The following is a 23,694-nucleotide window of genomic DNA, read 5'->3' on the forward strand; positions in this document are numbered from 1 at the left end:
GGGACAAGGAGGAGAAGTATTGGGCAATGTTGGCGGTCCGCACATGGAGCTTAATAGGAATTCTTACCCCTACGGCTTACCCCCCCCCCAATTATACGCCTTCCACCACGCACATGCCTAACGAGGACGTTAATCGTGTCGTTCCCGTTACCTTCCTAGTCACGCTAGCGTATGAAGCTGCTTCGACCCATTTGGTGAAGTAGTCAATGGCGACTAAGATGAAGCGATGTCCATTTGAAGCCTTAGGCTCGATGGCTCTGATCACGTCTATGCCCCACATAGAGAATGGCCAAGGTGCTACCAAGACGTTCAAAGGTATGGGTGGAGCATTAACATTATCAGCGAAGTCCTGGCACTTATGGAATTTCCTCACACGAATGCAATAATCGCTCTCCATAGTGAGCTAGTAATACCCTGCTCTCAGAATTTTTCGGGCCATGGCATATCCATTGGCATGCGTTCCAAAGGATCCCTCATGCACCTCTATCAGCATTTGTTCAGCCTTTCTTGCATCCACACACCGAAGCAGTACCATGTCATGGTTCCTCTTGTACAAGATATCCCCACTCAGAAAAAAAACCAGCCACAAACCTTCGCAACGTCCTCTTGTCGTTGTCAGAGGTCTCAGGTGGGTATTCTAGGTCTTCGATGTATCGTTTGATATCGAAGTACTAAGATTTACCATCCTTCTTTTCTTCTATTAACCAACAATGTGCAGGCCTACCACAATATCTGAATTCGATGTACGGCAAATCTCCGTGCAGGCATAGTTGGAACATGGACGCTAGAGTGGCAAGGGCATCAGCCATCTAATTTTCCTCTCTAGGAATGTGATGAAAAGATATGTCATCAAAGAATTCTATCAACTTCCTAATGTAAGCCTAGTAGGGCACCAATTTATGGTCTCTGGTCTCCCATTAACCCTTCAATTGATGAATTACCAATGTTGAGTCCCCGTATACCTTGAGCAACTTGACCTTGAAGTCAATCGCCGCTTGGATCCCAAGGGCACACGCCTCATACTCAGCTATGTTGTTTGTGTAGTCGAAACCCAACCTAGCCGTGAAAGGTATATATTGTTCGTCCGGGCAAACCAATACTTCCCCAACTCCATGGCCTAGTGCATTAGACGCACCATCAAACCACATGATCCACTTATCCTTATCCTTATCCTCTACTTCCTCCTTAAACAAGGTCATGATATCCTCATCAGGGAATTTTGGATGCATAGGCTGATAGTCATTGATGGGCTGTTGAGCCAGGTAATTTGCCAAGGCACTCCCCTTTATTGCCTTCTGAGTGACATAGACAATATCAAATTCTGACAACAGAACCTGTTGTTCGGGCCTGGCAAGTGCACCGGATCACGCAAGTAGTATAAAACGGTAAGAACCGAGTATCGAACTCTCGGGGAACTTGTGTTACTTGGTAAAGCTATGTTCAGTGAATAGATGTCTAGTATGAAAAGAAATGTGTGGACTGTGAACAAGTATGTAAACTAACTATTAAAAGGAAAATCATGTGAGTAATGATGTGTAACGACAAGCAGACAACGTGTTGGTCTTCCTAGTAGGTGCCTGATGTTATAAGGATACTCTCTACTTAACAATGCTCATGTGTTCTATGGTGTCTCCTAAAATGCTAAACCCCGATCCCTCGTGATAGTCTAGCCTAATCCTAATCAAGCATTGTCCTCAGATTCCTCTTGTTAGACTAAACTTGACCAGAACCACATTAAGACAAACATACAAACAACTAGGTTACCGTACCCTAATCCCTCATGATAATACGATAAACTAGCCTTGTCCTATCAAGTTCTAAGAATCAGACCAGTTTCCACTGTTGAATGATCCTAACAAAGCATGCATCTACTTGATCAAGGCAAAAGCATACTGAAATGACGTACTGATAGCATAGAGAACACATAAAACATCATTAAATAGATATACAGGTATTTACATCAAGTACCTACAAGGAAGAACCAACAAAGTATTCAGCTCTCCATATTTGGGAAGCTTCCTTTACAAAAAAGAGAAGAGAAAAATGAAGGATTGAAGAAATACAAGTAGTAGGGATGTTTCCTCCACCTCTAGAACCTCACAATCACTCACAGACTCATATCATGCTCTCAGGATGGCTTCCTCTTCATGCTCAGTTCTCTGCCAGTCTTCGCACAACAAAAGCTCTCAAAACTCTCTGGAACTTGGACCTTTCTCTCTCTAGAAATCTCTAAACATGCAAAAGCTTCGAGAATTTCCCAAACTCCCCTTTTTCATTTCTGATTTCAGGCTTAAATAGGTGGCCTTGTTGGTGCTTGTGCGCTTAGCGTGAATCTGGACCGCTTAGTGCACATTAGTGAATTTCAGCTTAGCGCGTGTCTTCTCGCTCAGCGGATGGACTCAAGCGGTGTGCTTAGCGGCATGACACCTCGCTCAGCGAACATGCACAGATCATCCTTCTTCCAGATTCTTCCTTGCGCCCAGCGGATGGAGTGCTGCTCAGCAGATAACTCGCTGAGCTAGCAGATTGGCTTAGCGAGCAGATGAAAATCAGCACTTCAGAAACTTGCCTAATTAACCTGAAATTGAGAGGAAATGATTATTAAATACACAAAATGGGAGTACTAAGTATTTATTACCTATATTTAACAAAAAGTAATGACAACACTACAAAATAACCATAAATGGGAGAAGTTAGATACAATTTTCATAGATTTCTTACACAAAAGTTAGTCGTATTCATCGACTAACACCAGCAACTGAGCTATCCGTCCAGTGGGAGTGGGCTTTTCGAAGATGTATTTGATGGGATCCATTTTGGACACCAACCAAGTAGTGTAATTCAGCATGTACTGCCTCAAACGGTGAGTTGCCCATACCAAGGCATAACACGTCCTCTCTAGAAAAGAGTAGTTCATCTTGCATGTTGTGAACTTCTTGCTCAAGTAATAGACAACCCGTTCCCTTTTTCCAAACTTGTCGTGTTGTCCCAGCACACACCTTATTGACTCATCTAACATTGTCATGTACAGGATAAGGGGTCTTTCGGGCATTGGTGGCACGAGCACAGGAGGATTCATGAGACACCGTTTAATCTTTTCGAACGCCACTTGACAATCATTGTCCCATTGGATGGACTGATTCTTACGTAATAACTTGAAAAGAGACTCTCAAGTGGCGCTCAGCTATGATATGAACCTTGCTATGTAGTTCAATCTTCCCAAGAAACCTCAAACCTGCTTCTCGGTGCACGGCTCGGGCATTTTGAGGATGGCCTTTACCTTGTCTAGGTCTACCTCTATTCCTTTCTGGCTCACGACAAAACCGAGCAACTTTCCGGATTTAACCTCGAAAGTACACTTTGTGGGATTCAGCCTTAATCGGTATTTATGCAGTCACTCGAACAACTTTCGCAAATTGACAAGGTGTTCCTCTTCAGTCCTTAATTTAGCGATCATGTCATCCACATAGACCTCAATCTCTTTATGCATCATGTCATGGAATAACCCTACCATGGCCCGCTGGTAAGTTTCCCCAGTGTTCTTAAGCCCAAAGGACATCACCTTGTAGTAGAAAGTTCCCCACAGGGTGATGAAGGTTGTCTTTTCCATATCCTCCAGTGCCATCTTTATCTGATTATAGCCGGAGAACCCATCCATGAAAGAAAACAAGGAAAAATTGGTTATGTTATCTACAAGGATGTCGATGTGCGGCAAAGGAAAGTTATCCTTTGGACTAGCTCGGTTTAGATCCCGATGGTCCACGCACATTTGCACCTTTCCATCCTTTTAAGGGATCGGCACGATATTGGCGACCCATTCTAGGTATCGAGCCACGGCCATGAAGCCAGTGTCAAATTCCTTTTTCACTTCTTCTTTTATTTTCAGGGACATCTCGGGCTTCATTCTCCTCAGCTTTTGCTTTACCGGGGAACACTTGGGATTTAGAGGTTGTTTGTGTTGCATGAAATTCGAGCTCAAACCAGGCATATCCTGGTAGGACCAAGCAAAGATGTCTTGGTAGTCTCGCAACAGAGTCGCCAATTCATCTCGGATGTTTGTGGACATGCAAGTGTCGACCTTGACCTCTTTTCTCTCTTCGTCGACCCCTATGTTCACAACTTTTGTTTCCTCTTGGTGTGGCTTCACTTCCCTTTCTTCTTGTTGCACCATTCTTTTCAAATTTGGAGGAAGCCCCCAATCCTCATCTTCTTCTTTCTCGGCTTGATTTATTAGTTGCTCAAAATCAACATCTGGGTCCTCGGTATCACTACTTTCAAAAGACTCATTGTTGGATCTACGTCAAATCATTTAATCGCAACAAAAATAAATATGCAGAAGAATGAAAATAGACAAAAGTGTGAGAGGGAACACATCAAATGAGAAAGGGTTGTGTATTTATAATTGTGGGAACATTAAAGAAAAAATACACCCAACAGGAAGACAACCCTAAAGCCTAGGCCCAACAATAGGGTTGGAGCTATTGGATTACATTGAATTTATCATGGAAATCCCGAGTTGTTTGAAGACTTGCCAATTCCCCAATTCAAACTCTAGAGGATACGGTCGCACCCAAATTGGTTGGTCTTGAGGGGTTTCTTCGTTTATCATGGCAACTCGTCCCTCGCACATCCACCCTGCACTAATGAAGCTTTCATCAATGTGACAAAAGGGGACTCTTTCCACTTGTAGCCCTTGTGGCTGAGCCAAGCTTCTCTCCTTCCTTTCTAAGGTGATCCTTCTCTTGTCGGCACGCGTAGGCTCATAACCCAACCCGAACCTTCTGCGAACTCCACCAAACTTGCTATGCCACTCCCGTTTCGGCCTAAACCCATTCTAGGATCATATTCGTGCCCCAACATAACCCGAGCCACCATCAAAGTGGTGCCAGATGAGCGTGGCTGCACCGGAGGAGACTCCACATAAGCATTGCTCACAACTTCCAGTGCCTGGAAGGATGTTTCCAACGACTCCTCTATAGCCTCAACATAAGGCGTAGAAGACGAACAACTTACAAGTATGTCTTCCTCCCCTGGTACTATAATCAACTGCCCCTCCACCACGAATTTTAACTTCTGGTGCAGCGTTGAAGGGACCACCCCAACCAAATGAATCCAAGGCTGGCCTAATAAGCAACTATAGGCAGGATTTATGTCCATTATTTGGAAGGTAATTTGACACACGTGGGGCCCAATTTGAATTGGGAGATTGATTTCTCCCCTTACATCTTAGCGACTAGCATCAAAAGCTCGCACCACCATGGAGCTCGGCCTCAGGTGTGATGCGTTAAAAGGCAGCTTATCTAAAGTAGCTTTGGGCATGACGTTGAGGGAAGAGCCATTGTCAATGAGCACTTTGGCTACTATGTGGTCCAAACATTTGGCAAACACGTGCAAGGCTTTGTTGTGCCCCCTGCCCTCAACGGGTATCTCTTCATCGGCAAAAGTGAGGTAATTGTTGGTCATGATGTTATTGATTATACCTCTGAAACCCTCCACAGATATGTCTTGTGCTACATGGGCCTCATTCAAAATCTTGACCAACAATCCCTAATGAGGCTCGGATTTCATAAGCAGCACCAACAGAGAAATCCTAGGTGGGGTTTTGTTTAATTGTTTGATCACCTTGAACTCACTTTGTTGGATGATCCTTAGGAACTTGGTCGCCTCCTCAGCAGATATTCCCTTCTTGTTGAAGTCGTCCCCTTCCTCTGCGATCTTTCTAACTGAGACCTCATCATTCAGGGATAGGCCCACCTTATCTCTCTCGCCTATATCCGCCTTTGCCTTCCCTTTGTCTTTGGACCGCACCGGTAGCTTGGGCTCCACGAAGATTCGTCCATTACGAGTCATGCCACTCGTATCATATATATTTGTAACTCTAGCGGAGGGCAGATGTCATACCATAATTTCGTCCGGGGACCATCTGTTTGGTGGGATGCAACCTTCACATGACCGCTTCAAGGAACTTGACACCCATCTTTAGGCAATCCGTGAAGTTTTGCGACATGTCAGCAGTCGAAAGGAAGCATTATTGCACAATCGGTAAAGTTCCGTAACATTCCAAAAGCCAAAGAGGGGATGGTTGTGTAATTTGTAAAGTTTCGTGACATTACGGAAAGAAAACAAGTATCGTTACGTAATTCGTAAAGTTTTGCAACGTTACGGAAAAAGAATCAGCAAAAAAAGGCAAAGCGGGTGCATTTAGTAAAATAAGGGGTGCAAATAGCAATTTTCAAATCTGGGCTCTTCTAGAGGATTCTGGGCATTTCCTTGCCTAAGGTGGAAGCAACCTAGCTCGCCTGGGCGAGCTGGGCGGCAACCACCTCCCCCGTTTTGTTAAAAAATGCCTTTCGAGGCTCCCGTAATGCTTCCGTAAAATTTCCATAACCCTAAATAAGCATATTTCACTTAATATGGGTGAGATGGGAGAGAAAAAAAGAAGAAATTTAAGTCCTATAGGCTTCTGTAACTTTTTCGTAAATTATGAAAGAATGGGGGTGAACTTCTCAAAATAGGGGGGTGTAAATAGCAATTTTTGAAATTTTGAATTTGGGCCTTCCAGAGTATTTTCGAAGAAGGATTGCTTCTAGAGCAAGCAACTCAGCTCGCCTGGGCGGCAACCTCCTCCCCCTTTTTAATATAAATAGGCGAAAGGGGGCTGTTCTAAGGATCTCTCATCCCCGTGGCTATGCATTTCAGCTGTTTTTGGTGAAAAAAATTGTTTCCGTGAAGAAAATCCAAGCCGAGGTGCTTCCGTAACGCTTCCGAGACATTTCTGTGAGCAAATTCGTGAAGATTTTTCATCGTTCTTCACCGTTCTTCATCCGTTCTTCGTTCTTCAGCTGGTAAGTTTTCGAAACCAAGACTTTCAATTCATTTCTTGTTTTTTTAGCTTTCATCTTTATTTTGTTCATTTTCGGTTTTCTTTTCTTCCGTTTCTTACGTGCTTTAACTGTTTATTTAAGTCGTTTTCTCACCTAATAAATGATAAAATGAATTTCAACCGATCATTTGTGTTGTAGTCTCGTTTAATCACTATTAAAGTAAAATCTAAGCGATCGTTCACATTGTAACCTTGGTTAAACCAAAAAAAACAAAATGATAATAAAATAATCAAAATATCTTGAAAAATAATAATAAAATAATCAAAATATCTTTAAATAAAATAATCAAAAAAATCAATCGGACGTTTTTCTTTGGAAGTTTCCTTGGATCAATTGACTAATAACCAAAGTGAAACTAAGGCTAAAATCAACTCACAAATCAAGCTTTGTCCGCAAAAATCACTAAAAACCATTTTAAGGTCCAACGTCTTAAACGATCCTCTTTGCTTTTATCGATTAACATGGACCGTTCAAAAGCATGAAATCAACGTGTAACTTTACCACTTTCGCAAGAACTACGTAGGTCTGATTTCCTCATCGCAATTGAGGATACGTAGGAACAAAAGTCCCGCTTTTGTCGACAACCCCAAGAGATCGCTAATGGTCCAACGCCTTAACGTTTCTCTCCTTTCACAACCAAGAGATCATTAATGGTCCAATACCTTAACGTTTCTCTCCTTTCAAAAAAACAAGAGATCGTTAATGGTCCAACACCTTAACGTTTCTCTCCTTTCAAAATCAAAAGATCGTTTAATGGTCCAACACCTTAAATGACCTTTTGTTCAGTCAAAATATATCTTGCAAAAAAAGATAAAAACAACTTAACCAATGCTTAGTTCTCAAAAAACTATGTAGGTCTGATTTCCTTATCACAATTGAGGAATACGTAGGAGCAAGGGAAACACCCTTGTCGACCACAAAAGGATAAAAAATACAAAAGGCACAAAAAGACATAAAGACGTAAAAGGGAACATGAAACAATTTGAAGTCATATTTGCACACTTGATTAAAGGCTGCCGTCCCTTGTGACAGACGCGTGGGGTGCTAATACCTTCCATGTGCGTAAATATAACTCCCGAACCTTTCACTTAAAGTTTGTAGACCACACCTTTCCGGTTTTTCGAACGTTTTCCTCGAATAAACGCTGGTGGCAACTCTGCGCATTTTCCTCCCATGGAAGACGCACCCGCGAGCCCCGCGTCACCCTCCCGCCGAAGGGTAGGTTGCGACAGTTGGCGACTCCACTGGGGACTCTTGTTAGAGAGTTAGGCCAATCAATCAATGTGTTTTCCTTACCATGACTTCTCCTTTGTTCCTTTTTCTTTATTTCTTTCCTTATGATCTTGTATATATAAAATTTTTGTTGCTTCTAGTGTGTTTTTAAAATATATGCCTGAGGTAAATATTTATTCATTTGATGCACACAAACACCAACATTATTTGTACACACGATGAGTTGAAAACGGGCCCTATACCCAGGTCCATGGGAACATAAGGAGTGCAGGTGAATCTGTGGTCATGCTGGGTCTCCGACTTGCTTGATAACAGTGAACCCTCATCTAGAGTTTTTCTCTTTGATAACATATTGTTGCTGGTAGTCCCTACTGCCGTAATATGTTTTTCGAAGGGGATGATACCTCTAGAAATCATCAAGAGAGATATGACCACCTTCGGAATTATCACTAAAAGCCTTTTAGTTCCTCCCATTTAGGTTCCTAAAATAGGGGCACGAAGTCAACACGCTATGTGCCTTTTAAACGCTGCCATGCATATAACCTAAATGTCATGTATGCCTTTGTTGTATGATTATTTGTGGATATTGTCGTACTATGTGCATCCTCGTGTTATGCTTTTGTGCGTCTACATCATGTCGTCACGCACGCGTTGTATGTTGGTCTCGTATTTTGTCATGGGAAGCCGGAAGATCCATATCACCTTCTTAACTGCACACATGGGGCACTGCACCCCCAAATGTGCAAGTAAGAAGAGATGATTTTCCGGGCTCTCGTGTCCGTAAATGCATTCATATCATGCATCGCATAAGCATCTCTTCATGGCGTCATAATGAACATATCGTTTCTGCATTTGTCCGTTATCATATTCCAGCATCACATTTTGCATAAGTCATTGCATCGTCATGCATATGCGTTCAACATACTTTTTGTTGTACAAACTGCCTACCTTTTGTTTTCATGTTTGCTCATGCGTGATCCTTGCATTTTCCTCTGCAAAACAAAAACAAAAAAAAAGGGGAAGCATGAAAATTCACGTTGCATTCTTAGTTGCATATGTTCAGTACCATGAGCCAACCATGTTGGGATCATAAACCCATTTCTAAAAAAAAAAAAAAACAACAAAACAAAATGATTGAGCATGGTACCTAATGTGTTGCTAACTAGGAAAAGATGTTTCCTCGGGCATCTCGATTTCATAATTACATTTTCCATGCATAGCATACGTATTCCCGAGTCTTTCATCTCTATGAAATATTGTTGAAATATTGGCGATCAGAATTGCCATTCCTTGGATTACGGGGTTGAACCAAGCTCATGCTTTTACGAAAAGGTTCATCAAGTCAAGTTGAAGTATGGAAGTAACCATCTTGCAAACAATTGTGGCAAGAGATGGATCGAGTTACATCGCTGCTTCGTCTACTGCCAAACATGTTTAGGATTGTTGATATCCTTGTTACTTCCCGTTTCACCTTGACAAAGATGCCATGGACCATGTTGAAAATCTAAATTGACTCAACCCCATGTCTTGCATAAAAATTCGCAATACTTCAACTGTGCATCATTCGCATACATCCTTGCTTTTCATTGGCTGCATTGCTCATTGCATTCTTTCCTTAAAAAAAACGAACTTAATCATTGTTATCAAAAAGAAAAGAACACGCTTTACGGCGCCTTTACCAAACCCGTGCTAGAGCTAGAGTAATGGGTGAAGTAGAGGAGGTGCAAGAGCAGATGAAGGCCGACATGGAGGCCATGAAAGAGCAAATGGCCACAATGATGGAGGCCATGATAAGCATGAAGAAGATAATGGAAGCCAATGCGGTTGCAGTTGCCGCTACCAGCGTTGTTGCTAAGGTGAACCCGATGCCCCCATCTGGCCTCAACCAAATGAATCATCCAACCTCGGCTATGGTAGGCAAAGATTTGGGAAGTATAGGCGACCCCTATTATGTGCAAATTCAAAACAAGTATGCCTTCCCACCATATGGCTTGCCTCCCAACTATACACCACCCAATGTGGCGTACACTCTCGGTGAGGATGTCAATAACTCCGCTCCCATACTCATTGAGAGCCGACAACCTCATCATGCACATGTCTCTCAACCCATGGGGGACACACATGAAATGCCCTACCACAATCTAGCCGACTTCGAGCCTTGCCTCGGATATGCCACTGAAGGGCAAGCAGTTGGTGGTATACCCCTGCAAAACACTTTGGAAGGCCCTCAGTATCACCCACAACCACACCCCTCACATTCCACAACGGTTAAAAGCCCTCATGCTATGGCAGAAATGGGAAAGTTGGATCATCCAGAGGAAAGGCTCAGGGCCATTGAAGGAGGCGAAGATTATGCCTTTGTTAACCTAGAAGAGTTGTTCCTAGTACCCAATTTCATCACCCCTCCCAAGTTTAAAGGTGCCGGACTTTGACAAAGTACAAGAGGACTACTTGCCCCAAGAACCATATGAAGATGTATTGTCGGAAGATGGGGGCATACGCAAAAGATGAGGAACTGCTGATACATTTCTTCCAAGAAGGTCTTACTGGGGTAGTTGTTACCTGGTACACTAACTTGGAACCTTCCCGAGTCCATTCTTGGAAGGACCTAATGGTTGCCTTCGTTAGGCAGTATCAGTACAATTCTGATATGGCTCCGGATAGGATGCAACTACAGAACATGTGCAAAAAGGGGGCACAAATCTTTCAAAGAATACACCCAAAGGTGGAAAGATCTGGCAGCCCAAGTGGCACCCCCAATGATGAAAAGGGAGATGATAATCATGATGGTAGACACATTACCAGTATTTTACTATGAAAAATGATGGGGTACGCACCTTCAAGCTTTGTGGATTTGGTCTTTTCCGGCGAAAGGATCAAAGTGGGCCTGGAAAAAGGTAAATCTGACCATCCTGCTTTGATGAATGTGAAAACTGAGGCAAATGAAGAGGGTGAGAATGAAGGAGAAACCCATGCTGCAACCGCCATTCCTATACGGCCAAGTTTCCCACCAACCCAACAACATCATTACTCAGCCAATATCAACTTGTCGCAACGTGTGTGACATCCTGGAAATTTCTACCCGGAATTTTTGGAAACGATGTATTTTGAATGATTATATATATATATATATATATATATATATATATATATATATATATATATATATATAAGTATTATTCAGTGTATATGCATATAGGTTCCTGGTAGAAGTAGGAATAGTGGGGGCAAGATACGCGGGTTAGGCTAATTAAGGAAGAGAAATCCATAACTGGAAGGTTATAGGTTAATTCTTAATTAATTAGTCTAAAAATCATCGTTTTGCGTGCGACTTAGAATTTAACGAAACCAACCTCTGAACCACGCTCGGGGTTTTATTCTGAGCGTTTTGATATATATATTGGTTACTTTCGAAAACTGGCCCCGACGGACGCAGAGAAACGCGAGGGACTGGAACCAGAGAAACGGCACGTAAACCGAGGTAGGGTTTTAGCGTTTCAAAGGTCAGATTTTTCTCACTTTTTGTGACTGAGTATGAGTCACATCAAGAGGAAAAAGTGAGCCCTTTTTGCTCCACTCAAATGGAGACATGTGGCATAGCTTAAATACAATAATAATAAAAGAGGAAAAAGCCTTTTTTAAAACTAAAAAGCAACTCTCTCTCTCCTCACTCAGCCCAATTTCAGACAGCTCTCTCTCTCCCTCTCCCTCACGTTGCTTTTCTTTCTCCTTCATTCTCCATTGAAGCTCCAAACAAAGCTCCAACCTTTGGCCATCATTTCTGCTCCAAATCACGAAAGGAGGGCATTTTCGGAGTCGTGAAGCGCATCTCTACGTGTGGGACTTCGAAGTTTCAGGTTTGGGTGGACTTCTTTCTCTCTTGATTTTCGTGGGTATGGGGTTTTGGGAGATATGATGGGTAGTTTTGCTAGTTTTCTGCTTCATGATAGTTATTTGTGAAGAAACTTGTTGAAAGCATGCTGAACTTGACATGTTTGGATGAGTTAAACATACCCATTCTGTTTTAGGGTTTTTATGATGATGCTTGTGATGTTTATGTGCTGAAATTACTTATGGAAAACTGTTAGAGATGAAGGGTAGAATTAACCTAGGGTTAGAAGGTGGAAGTATGGTGTTGTGAGTGGAAAAAGAGTGAGATTTTGAGAGTTGGAAGGCCCAATTCTGGATTTAGTGGTATTTGGAGGTTATAGTGAGTTAATCCTAGCTTGAAATGCCATTTATGACTTATGAGAAAGGTTAGGCTGTGCTAGAGAGAAAAACAAATGACCAAAGTGAACAAAGAGCCATTTCTAGGGTAAATTTGGGTGTTGAGGAGTCAAATTTTGATTCGGTGAAATTTTAGGCGTAAATCCAGTTTGAACAAGTTTAAATTGATGTTATAGACTTGTGTGAGGTGAGAGTTTGCTTCAAATTTGTCCCATTCTCAATTTCACTTCTCAAACCAAGAAAATCCATTAAATTGAGGGGTATTGGACACCTAGATTTGGTGTTGCTGTGTTTTGAAGCTTGACTTTGGTTTAGACATGATTGATACATGATTTGGGACTTGTAGGATTTGATTTGGGCAAGATTGGATGAGAGGAAGTGTGGTTTTCGAAATCTGCACTTTATGTAGAATTTTGCTGTGAAATTGTGCAGCAGAATTTTGCATAAGTGCAGAAAAATGCTATGTTTTGCTGGTTGTGGAAAGAGTAGTGCAGAATGAGTTCTAGATGTTTAATAGCAAATCCCAACGGTCAAAATGTAGGCTTATGTACTAGAGACTTCCAGTAAACATTTTGAGTCGATCCAACGGTTAACGAATTGGAATGAAGGAAATGTTACTGGGGTCTTTAAGTGAGAAAAAGCTGTGATTTTGGTTTGAGTTTTGGGCAGAGTTTTCTGCCTTTGCCCTATTTTGCTTGGTTTGTTAGTTTGTGATGATTTGGATGTTGAATTAGCTGGATGTTGGGGAAGCTTGGGAGGATTGATGGGGACCCGGTGTTGAGAGAAACGAGGATATGGGCTACGTGGGAGTACGTGAGCTCAGTTGGAGGTGGGCAACAGGGGATGGTGGGTTTATGCGCGATTTGTGGATGTGGAAAAACTTGTTGTGCACCATCGCCCGACCGCCACCTAGTACCACATGTGATGGGTACCCCATAATCCTACAAGCTTGAGATGAGGAAGTGTTGAAGGGTGAAACTTCCTGCTTTTATTCGTTGACCACAGAGTGGTACCTGGAGATATTTCGCGGGGGTCAGGAGACCTTGGGGACGTCAGGTGGGGTGCTATTGCCCAAAACCATGCTTGACCAATCCCGACCCAACCCGGGCATAGTCAGTCAGTGAGAACCTGTGATGTACCTAAACAGGCGAGCTCCTGGCAGTCAACAGATAAAGGGAACTAAGACCACAAAGCAAGGAAGCTTATGTGGTGGCTGGGCAGCTGTGAATCTTGTGTGATATATGGGTTATGGCCTCTGGTAATCGATTACCAAGGGTGGGTAATCGATTACAAGGCTTAAAAATGAAGACAGGAGGCTAAGATAGTCTCTGGTAATCGATTACCAAGGGGTGTAATCGATTACCAGGCTTGAAAACGAGGTCAGGAAGCTAGGGGAGCTTCTGGTAATCGATTACCAGGGGATGTAATCGATTACCAGGCTTCAAAAGGGAACTGGAAGACTGTGGAGGCCTCTGGTAATCGATTACCAGTCTATGTAATTGATTACACAGAGGAATGGGTCACTGGTAATCGATTACACATAGCTGGTAATCGATTACACAGTGCCTTTTTCAGGTTTTCATGTCCTGAAGCTGTGTGTTTCGAGTTTGGCCTCTGGTAATTGATTACCAAGGCTGTGTAATCGATTACCAGAGATGAAAAGCCTAAAGGTACCCCATTTTACTTGCATGTAGTGGTTATGAGACGCATTGTGTTGCTACCGCAGTTAGATCTCTCGTGAGAGAGTCTATCCCTTTCTTTTCTTTCTTGTAGATCGTGATGGCAGCGCAGCTAATCCATGATCGAGTGGAGATGGAGTGCCTAGAGGGAGCTTGGGAGACCCTCGAAGGCAACGCGAGGTGCCGATTTCGGGGCACGATTAGATTTACGGCTACTTCATTGGTGCATCCAGATGAACCCGCGCGCACGCTTCAGCGTACTGTGGAGTGGATACTACCCATGCCTACGCCATACCGTCTAGTGGAGCCAATCCAAGTGATCGAGGTAACGTCATCCGAGGAAGACCCTGAGGAGGATCTCGAGGAGCTACCTCCTGAGCCTGTTGTGGATGCTCTTGACTTTCTAGAGGGTGATGAGGACCCACTCCCTGAGGTGGATTCTCCCGAGGACGTCATGTCGGCATCCGAGGCAGACTCTACGGAGGATAGTAGATTGTTCTATGGACTAGTTTTATATACTTTTGAGGGTGGGTGTATCTAGGACTGACTGTTAGGTTTACTCTTTTGTTTTTGTATGGGTAGACCTGTTGTATAGGAATTTGATGATTGTATACATGTGGCTGAAGCTACTACAGTGGACACCTTTGCTCTGGATGACACTATGTATTTTGTAAAACTCCCATATTTTGGACAGCTTTAAACGATGAATGTATTTATGTTTAATCTTGTTATTTGAAAAGAAAGCATTAGCAAGCTTTATTTGTAAAAGAGCTTATCGACCATATTTTATTCCTTTATTTTCACGTGACGACCTAAAATAATGGCTGGTATATTCTTCCTTTTGAAACAGCAAAATAGTTTAGAGATTATGAGCGGTAAGAAAGAAATGACTCCGAATAGAGTTGTGAACTGGCCATTCAGGACTCTATAGTGAGGATTTTCCTTCTAAACCTAATTATTGTGAAAAGAGAAAGAAATGAAAAAAAAAAGAAAAAAAATTTACCATGGTTTTTGTTATTTAAATCATTACTATTAAACCAGTCATTATTTTGGGGACGCCACAACGTGCCCTTTTGCGGGCAAGCGAAGGTGAGGCTCACGGGTGCGCTTTCCAAAGGAGGAAAGATGCGCGGAGTCACCACCAACGTTTATTTGTGGAAAACGTCGGAAAAACCGAAGGAAGCCGGTCAAAATGAAAATTCTAAGTTCAGGAGTTGTATTTATGCTTGAGGAAGGTATTAACACCTTTCACGTTTGTCTCAAAGGACAACAACCTATTTTTAGAATTGTGAAATTGTGTTATTTTACCTTTATTTCTTTTTATTTTTTTTGAGGTCGACAAAAGCGGGGATTTTGCTAACGTTCCCTCCATCGAAGAGGAAATCAGACCTACGTAGTTCATTCTTAAGCGTGAATCAAGCGATTCTTTTTACTTGAAAGGTGATCATTTTAAGACGTTGGACCTTAAAAATGATCCATTTACTTGATAAGGAAAAACTGAAATGATAAACTTTCAACCCCTTTCTAGTAACTTTTTTGTGGACGAGCTTGACTAGGCTAGTTGATTTTAGCCTTAGTTTCACTTTAGTTATTAGTCAATTCGATTAAGAATGAAAAATCCCAAAGAGAAAACGTCCGATTGATTTTTTCGCTTCATTTTACTAAAATGGTATTTTTTTTATTATTATATTATTATTTTACCTCTTTTTTGATTTCCAACGTGGTTACGGCACGACCGAACGGTCGGATTTTATTTTAACAAAAATTAACGGATATTACAAATCAAATGATCGGTGGAAATTTATTTTATTTTTTGATTAGACGAGAAATGACTTAAATAAATGACTGAAGCACGTCAAAAGGGGGTACGAAAAGTAAATGAAAACGAGAATAAAAATACATGAAACAAAATGGGGACCACCACGGGTACATAGAATGAATTGAAAAGCTTGGTTTGAGGTACTTACCAGTTGAAGACTGAAGAAAACGAAAAATGAACGATGAATGTCGAAGAACGGTTGAAAATCTTCGCGTAATTACTCACGGAAACGTTACGGAAGCGCCTCGGCTTGGATTTTCTTCACGGAAACAATTTTCCTCAGCAATTTCAAGAGAATAAGAAGTGCCAAGAAGGCTGAACCCCTTTCCTCTTCACTCCTTCCCCTATTTATAGCAAAATAGGGGAGGAGCTTGCCATCCAGCTCGCCCAGGCGAGCAAGGTTGCTTCCTCCAGAAGCAACCGCCTTCTGGAGGAAGAAACTGGAAGGCCCAAGTGGGCCTGATTGCTATTTGTACCCCCCTTTTTACTAAATGCACCCCCCTTCTACTTTTTTTTGGTAATTCTTTTCCCGTAACGTTACGAAACTTTCCGAATTTCGTAACGACACCTATTTTCTTTCCGTAAGGTTACGAATCCTCATGGATCATTTATTTACTCTTTTTTAGCTTTCGAAGAAGTTACGGAAACTCACGGATTGCGCAAAAACACCTCCTTTTGGTTTCCGCCACATTACGGAATTTCACGGATCGCGTAAGCCTGCTTCCTTTTCATTTCCGGCATGTCTCGGGACTTCACATATTGTGAAACAAAGGATGCCGAGTATCTCAAAGCGGTCGATCAAAGGTTGCATATCATCAAGTAATAATCTCCGGACGAAATTAGGTATGACAGTTGCCCCTCTTTACTTACCTTTTATCGAAGATAAGAGGAAAGCAAAGATAAGACACTGATTTCGTCCGTCTTGCCTTTTCCGTGATTAGTCTATGACGACTCTCGTCTCTACTCCTTCTTTTTCTGCACAACACAAAACAAAATACAAACAACAACAAAAAAAACAATATTATAATATACATATACACATTTGGCAAAGGAATCAATCGGGAAAATAACAAAGATCACATTTCCCAATCAAGAGGATCCGCACTTGACGATGAAAAAACCCTGGAGAATGGAGGATTGCACTAGAGGGTCCTCACTAGTCAATCATGAAGCATAGCTCCAAACTCTTTGGGTGGAGGACGCATGAACGAAAACGCAATTCATGAGGCTCCGAAAAAAGGCGAGAATGGAGGATTGCACTAGAGAGTCCTCACTAGTCAATCATGAAGCATAGCTCCAAACTCTTTGGGTGGAGGATGCATGAACGAAAACGCAATTCATGGGGCTCCGAAAAAAGGCGAGGATAGAGGATTGCACTAGAGGGTCCTCACTAGTCAATCATGAAGCAACTCTTTGGGTGGAGGATGCATGAACGAAAACGCAATTCATGGGGCTCCAAAAAAAGACGAGGATGGAGGATTGCACTAGAGGGTCCTCACTAGTCAATCATGAAGCATAGCTCCAAACTCTTTGGGTGGAGGATGCATGAACGAAAACGCAATTCATGGGGCTCCGAAAAAATGCGAGGATGGAGGATTGCACTAGAGGGTCCTCACTAGTCAATCATGAAGCATAGCTCCAAACTCTTTGGGTGGAGGATGCATGAACGAAAATGCAATTCATGGGGCTCCGAAAAAAAGGCGAGAATGGAGGATTGCACTAGAGGGTCCTCACTAGTCAATCATGAAGCATAGCTCCAAACTCTTTGGGTGGAGGATGCATGAACGAAAACGCAATTCATGGGGCTCCGAAAAAAGGCGAGGATGGAGGATTGCACTAGAGGGTCCTCACTAGTCAATCATGAAGCATAGCTCCAAACTCTTTGGGTGGAGGATGCATGAACGAAAACGCAATTCATGGGGCTCCAAAAAAAGACGAGGATGGAGGATTGCACTAGAGGGTCCTCACTAGTCAATCATGAAGCATAGCTCCAAACTCTTTGGGTGGAGGATGCATGAACGAAAACGCAATTCATGGGGCTCCGAAATAAAGGCGAGAATGGAGGATTGCACTAGAGGGTCCTCACTAGTCAATCATGAAGTATAGCTCCAAACTCTTTGGGTGGAGGATGCATGAACGAAAACGCAATTCATGGGGCTCCGAAAAAAGGCGAGAATGGAGGATTGCACTTGAGGGTCCTCACTAGTCAATCATGAAGCATAGCTCCAAACTCTTTGGGTGGAGGATGCATGAATGAAAACGCAATTCATGGGGCTCCGAAAAAAGGCGAGGATGGAGGATTGCACTAGAGGGTCCTCACTAGTCAATCATGAAGCATAGCTCCAAACTCTTTGGGTGGAGGATGCATGAACGAAAACGCAATTCATGGGGCTCCGAAAAAATGCGAGGATGGAGGATTGCACTAGAGGGTCCTCACTAGTCAATCATGAAGCATAGCTCCAAACTCTTTGGGTGGAGGATGCATGAACGAAAACGCAATTCATGGGGCTCCGAAAAAAAGGCGAGAATGGAGGATTGCACTAGAGGGTCCTCACTAGTCAATCATGAAGCATTGCTCCAAACTCTTTGGGTGGAGGATGCATGAACGAAAACGCAATTCATGGGGCTCCGAATAAAATGTTGGTAGTACTGAATGGTCCACCGGGTTTTTTCCACCTAAAAAGGCAAACATGCTTTTTGCAAAGAAAAATAAATCATTCGCGAGAGAACCATATCTTAGAGAAACAATATACTTGTGCCAAGGGTAATCTTCCTTGTAACCGAAAATGAAGGGCAGGATGTCAACATTTAGCTTTTAAATGAACATGCGGGGGAAACATCGGGCTAAGTTGAAAATAAATCACTCATAGTGTATAAAACTCACACAGGCAAGTGTTTCACCCTATTCCCAAACCATAACTGCACCATGACTTTATTTTGCACACGATTTCCTATCGAATCAAAGATTAAACGCACGATCACGGACCAATAGGATTTTCTCGAGGGTAGTGTTTTTGGAGAGGAAGCTGGGTGTTTCGGTCTTTTCCTCTTTGTTCATGTGGGGTGGGATATCGCCAGTCGAGAGCAACCTTGAATGGCAATCTGAAAGGAAGAAACACCAAAAATGGGTTTTCCTTTGCCGGCAGCCACTTACCTTGCCGAAAATTTATCTGGTCGGAAGGTTCTCTGATCTTTTTCTTTCATTGATCGAGAATTATTCTGTTTGCCTCCGATCTTTTCCATTTCCACCCCTTTCCAATCTTCGGCCGGGAATCATTCTTTCTCTTTCTTTTTTATTGTTCTTTTCTTTATTTTCATCTTTTTCTTTTCTTTCTTTCTATTTTCTCCTTCTCCATTCCTTTCTTTGGGAAATCAGGTTTTAGCATTCTATTCGCTTTCTCTTGAGGGAATTCCTTTGTCCTTTGCTTTGGGGCAAAGGATGAGGATTCTTTTTTATTGGCCAAGATTCAAAAAAGTCTAAGGTTGTGTTTCAATGGGGTCTTTTATCGTGGGAACCCAATCTTGATATCTGGGGCAAAACAAATTTGGTTGTCGAGGTGTTGGTCTTGGGACGAACTCCCATATTACTCCCTAAGGAACGCGTGACAATGATGATTTGAAAACAACGTGCAAAATTAGTCATGGCAACAGCCAGGTGGGCACTCAAGCATCCCATTTATGGCATTGTGATACTACGGTTGGGAATTTACACAAACAAACCCAACGTTTCCAAGTTATGTTCTTTCATCAGTTCAATGAATTCATCCATTCTTATCACGGTTATTCCGGAAAATAAACTCTTAGCATCAGTCCCTTGTTTCTAGAAGATACGTTTGCTCTCTACGAATGATTTATGCTTCCTAAATATAACATGCCGACCTTCGAGTTCTTTCTTTCTTTTTCCTTTTTGAATTTTTTATATTCACAAAACTATACACCCATGGCCCTCTACGAGGAAAAATTTTCTTTGTACACCTACATTCTTGTATATGATGAACTTTTTCTGTACACGCATTAGAACTCTTTCTCTTTACGTCAACACGGTTTATATACAAACCATATTCATGCTCAAAGATCTCTCTTTTTTTTCGTTGTTTTTTTTCTCACACATACCCGACGTTTATACAAAAGTTTCTTTATATACACTCGTCGTTTACACACACAGGAATCTTTTTTCACACATTGTTTACACACACGAAATCCTTTTATACACACTTTCCTTTTACACATAAACAAAAACCTTTTTCATTTCTTTATGAACATGACATTTATTCACAACGCTTCTTTCTTTTTATCAGGATTTTTGGTTCATTTTATCTTTAGGAGGACGTTCCAAAATGAAAAACTCTACACGGTTCCGGAATTTCAACAACATGTATGCACAAAATAAAAGACAATCAAAAAAACAAAACAAACGTTAGTCCCTCAAGTCATGGAAATAAAATAACATGTAAATGATAAAGGATGAAACATGAATCTGGGGATCCCATGGTCATGTGGCTCCGCATGCCACTGGACTCTTGGGTCACGGTAACAAAAAGTGGGGTGGTCGACAAAAGCAGGGCTTTTGCTCCTACGTATCCTCAATTTGTGATAAGGAACTCAGACCTACGTAGTTCATGCTAATTGTGAGACTAAAAATAGTCTCGGTGTTTTCTTCACCAAAATGTGAACATGCTTTAGTAAAGAGACAAAACTTCCAACTGATCAGAGCAACATATGCTTTTTGGATGAAAAACAATGTGTCTATCGGGGAAGGAGAGTATGCTGATGAAATTTTCTCATAACCGTAAATGAGATTTTGGATGTTTAGCATTTCATTTCTAAATGACCATTTAGAGGAAACACTGGGTCCAACAAAGATAGGAGAAAATCACTCAAAGTGTATCAATCTCACACAGGTAAGTGTTTTATTCTAATTCCGAACCATTGATATGTCACGACTTGATTTTGCAAATCATTTCCTATTAAATCAAAGATTACATGCGTGATCATGGATCAATAGGACTTTTTCTTGGGAATGGTTTTTTTTTTCTTGGTGAGAAATTTGGCTTTGAGTGTTTCTGCCTTTTCCTTTTCTGTTTTTGTTTAGTGCGGGGCGAGAAAGTCGCTAGCGCATAGGATTTTGGTTGGCAATCAAAGGGAGAGGGCCACTTTGGGTCGTGGTTTCCTTTTTTTTTTTGTTTACTTGGTGACAATTCTGTATTGTTCAGATATTGTCTGGTCCAAAGACCTTTCTGCATATTTCTTCTGTTTTCTTCCAATCCTTGATCGAGAATTTTTCTCTCTCTTTTTTTTTTTTTTGCTTTCTCCCACTCTTTCATTGGGAATTTTCTTTCTGTTTTGTGTCTTCTCCCTTTCTTGGATTGGGAATTTTCTTTTCTTTTTGTGTCTTCTCCCTTTCTTGGATTGGGAATTTTCTTTTCTTTTTGTGTCTTCTTTTTTAGTTTTCTTCCGAGGGTGAGGATTGACATTCTCACCCTGGGTCAAAGTTTATGATAAGTTGGGATTTTGGCTCAAGGCTTGTAGAACGGCTGGTCATGATATATGTCAGGGTTTGGCCAGCGGTTCGGGGATAAAGGGGATGTCCCACATTATTTCCATGATATACATGCAACAATGATGATTAGGAAATGTTATGCAAAACTGGTCATGCATGCACCCATGTGGACACTCAAGCATCAAGTTTTTATGGCCATGTGACACTAGGGCTCAGGATTCATTTTCCTTATTTTAAGTCAACCCAATATTTCCAAAATATGTTCTTCTATCAATTTGTGCATTCATCCGAGTCTATCTTGGCTATTCGAAAAACTTTTCACAGCATTTACCCTTCAAATGTGTACACACATTTTTTTCAAAAACTGGTTAAGATTAGTAAAATCTTTCAAAGAAAAGTTGGAAATTATCTATTTTCACAAGCATGTTGTTTTTTAGCTAGACAACTTTTTATTATTATTTTTTTATTATTTTTCTTTCTATTTTTTTTCTTCTTATTCTTTTCTTGCTCGCTCTCTCTTTTTTTCATGAGGTATTTTGCTACCTAAACATACGTATATTTTTATGAGGTATTTTGCTATATACATGTGTGTCCAAGGTATCTTGCTACCTAAACATACATATATATGTTTTGTGAGATATTTTTGCTATATACATGCATATCCAAGGTATCTTGCTACCTAAACATACATATATATATTTTGTGAAGTATTTTTTTGCTACATACATGCATATCCAAGGTATCTTTCTACCTAAACATACATATATATATTTTGTGAAGTATTTTTTTGCTACATACATGCATATCCAAGGTATATATATATATATTGTGAGGTATGACTACCTTCCGAGCTTGTGCTTGTTTTATTTAAATTCCTAGGATCATGAGCAACTAGGTGTGTCCTGCTATGACTTGAGAAACAAAGGTGATCAAATAACAAGCAGAGATTTAAAAGGTACTAGGTTGCCTCCTAGTAGCGCTTCTTTAACGTCTTGAGCTAGACGCATGATGGCTTGTCGGTCACGAACCTAGTACTTTGCTTACCTTTGGCTTTGGACTTGGTCGCCTATTGGTCGGCTATGGGTCGTAAGCAACGCTCTAACCTTTTTGTGGATGAGCTGAGGTGAACTCTAGAGGTGATGGCGGTGCGTCTGTTGCCCGCTGCCGGCCATCCCCAGGCTGCTGTGGTGTTTCGCCCTACGCCTGCCTATGGACGCAGTACTTCTTGATGAAAGCTCGATTAGTAGGGGGCCTGATGCCCTTGCTGGAGGTGACAGGCACTCCGTAGAACTGACAAAGACCCTTAATTAGAGCTTGACAACTCCAAGACCCTGTTGGACTTCTTCGGGTCCACTGGGTGTCTTGCGGGCGCGATCCCTGCAAACAATAGATGACATCAGAAATCAATTTAGTCATGTGCATACTTACCTATGTCACGATGGCATGACCTCGCTGGGGGGACGGGCACCCTGTAGGACTGACAGAGGCCCGTAACTAGAGCTGGAAACCCCAGGGCCCTGTTGGACTTCTTCGGGTCCACTGGGCGTCTTGTGGGCGCGATCCTTGCAAACAAAAGATGACATCAGAAATCAATTGAGCCATGTGCATACTTACCTATGTCATGACGGCACAGACCAACTGATACATCGGCAGGGGGAGATTGGCATTGTGGTCACTGGGCAGAATGTTGCTAAATAGCAACGTCATCCATATCCATGTAAGAGTGGTCATGTTGGTGCGCATGATCCGCACTCATCTTTTTGTAGCGGCACGGGTGAAATTGCCCCGGTATGCATACTAGATGCGTGATAGCCTCCCTCTCTGGATGTGCTCGCACAGTTGGTCGCCCTCCAATATCAGGGGGTGGCCCAGGAACTGATAAAAGGAAACTACTAGCCCCTTAACCGGGAGGGCAAGACTTGGTTAAGCATCTAAGGGCAAAGGACCTTATATTCTCCTAAGGTGTGGATATGGAGCACACTGAAAATGAGGACGCGTAGCCCTCTAAAGGCGAGGGCGTGCAGCCCTCTGCAGGCGAGGATGTGCAGTCCTCTGATGGCGAGGACATATAGTCCTCTAAAGGTGATAGGTACTAGTACCCAAGGGTCCACCTTTATGAGAAGCAAGAGATCGACTCATCGAGAGGGCCGGTCATCCAACAAGATTGGACACGAGATGTAGGAAATCTATGCAGTTAACATGATTTTTAGGGATGCAGACGTATGCAACCTTTGTCGTGAAATTTGGTAATGCTGACCTCATATGAAACAATGCAATGCAATGGAAAGTTGTACAATGTTCATGACATTCTTTCCCTATTTTGTGATTCTGATTTTGATTAAATTTTTTTTG

General features: G+C 42.0%; 1 protein-coding gene across 1 annotated transcript; it reads right to left on the reverse strand.

The window, feature by feature from the left end:
- Window positions 1-917: 917 nt before the first annotated feature.
- On the reverse strand, window positions 918-2,815 carry LOC102667946 (uncharacterized). The gene is made up of 2 exons (XM_006582559.1): window positions 2,751-2,815; window positions 918-1,347 (listed from the first exon to the last, which is right to left on the reverse strand). Exons 1-2 carry the CDS (start codon window positions 2,813-2,815, stop codon window positions 918-920), a joined length of 495 nt encoding a protein of 164 aa, XP_006582622.1.
- Window positions 2,816-23,694: the final 20,879 nt, after the last annotated feature.

Source organism: Glycine max, chromosome 6 (genome assembly GCF_000004515.6).
Source record: "Glycine max cultivar Williams 82 chromosome 6, Glycine_max_v4.0, whole genome shotgun sequence".
In the NCBI taxonomy this organism is placed as follows: Eukaryota; Viridiplantae; Streptophyta; class Magnoliopsida; order Fabales; family Fabaceae; genus Glycine; species Glycine max.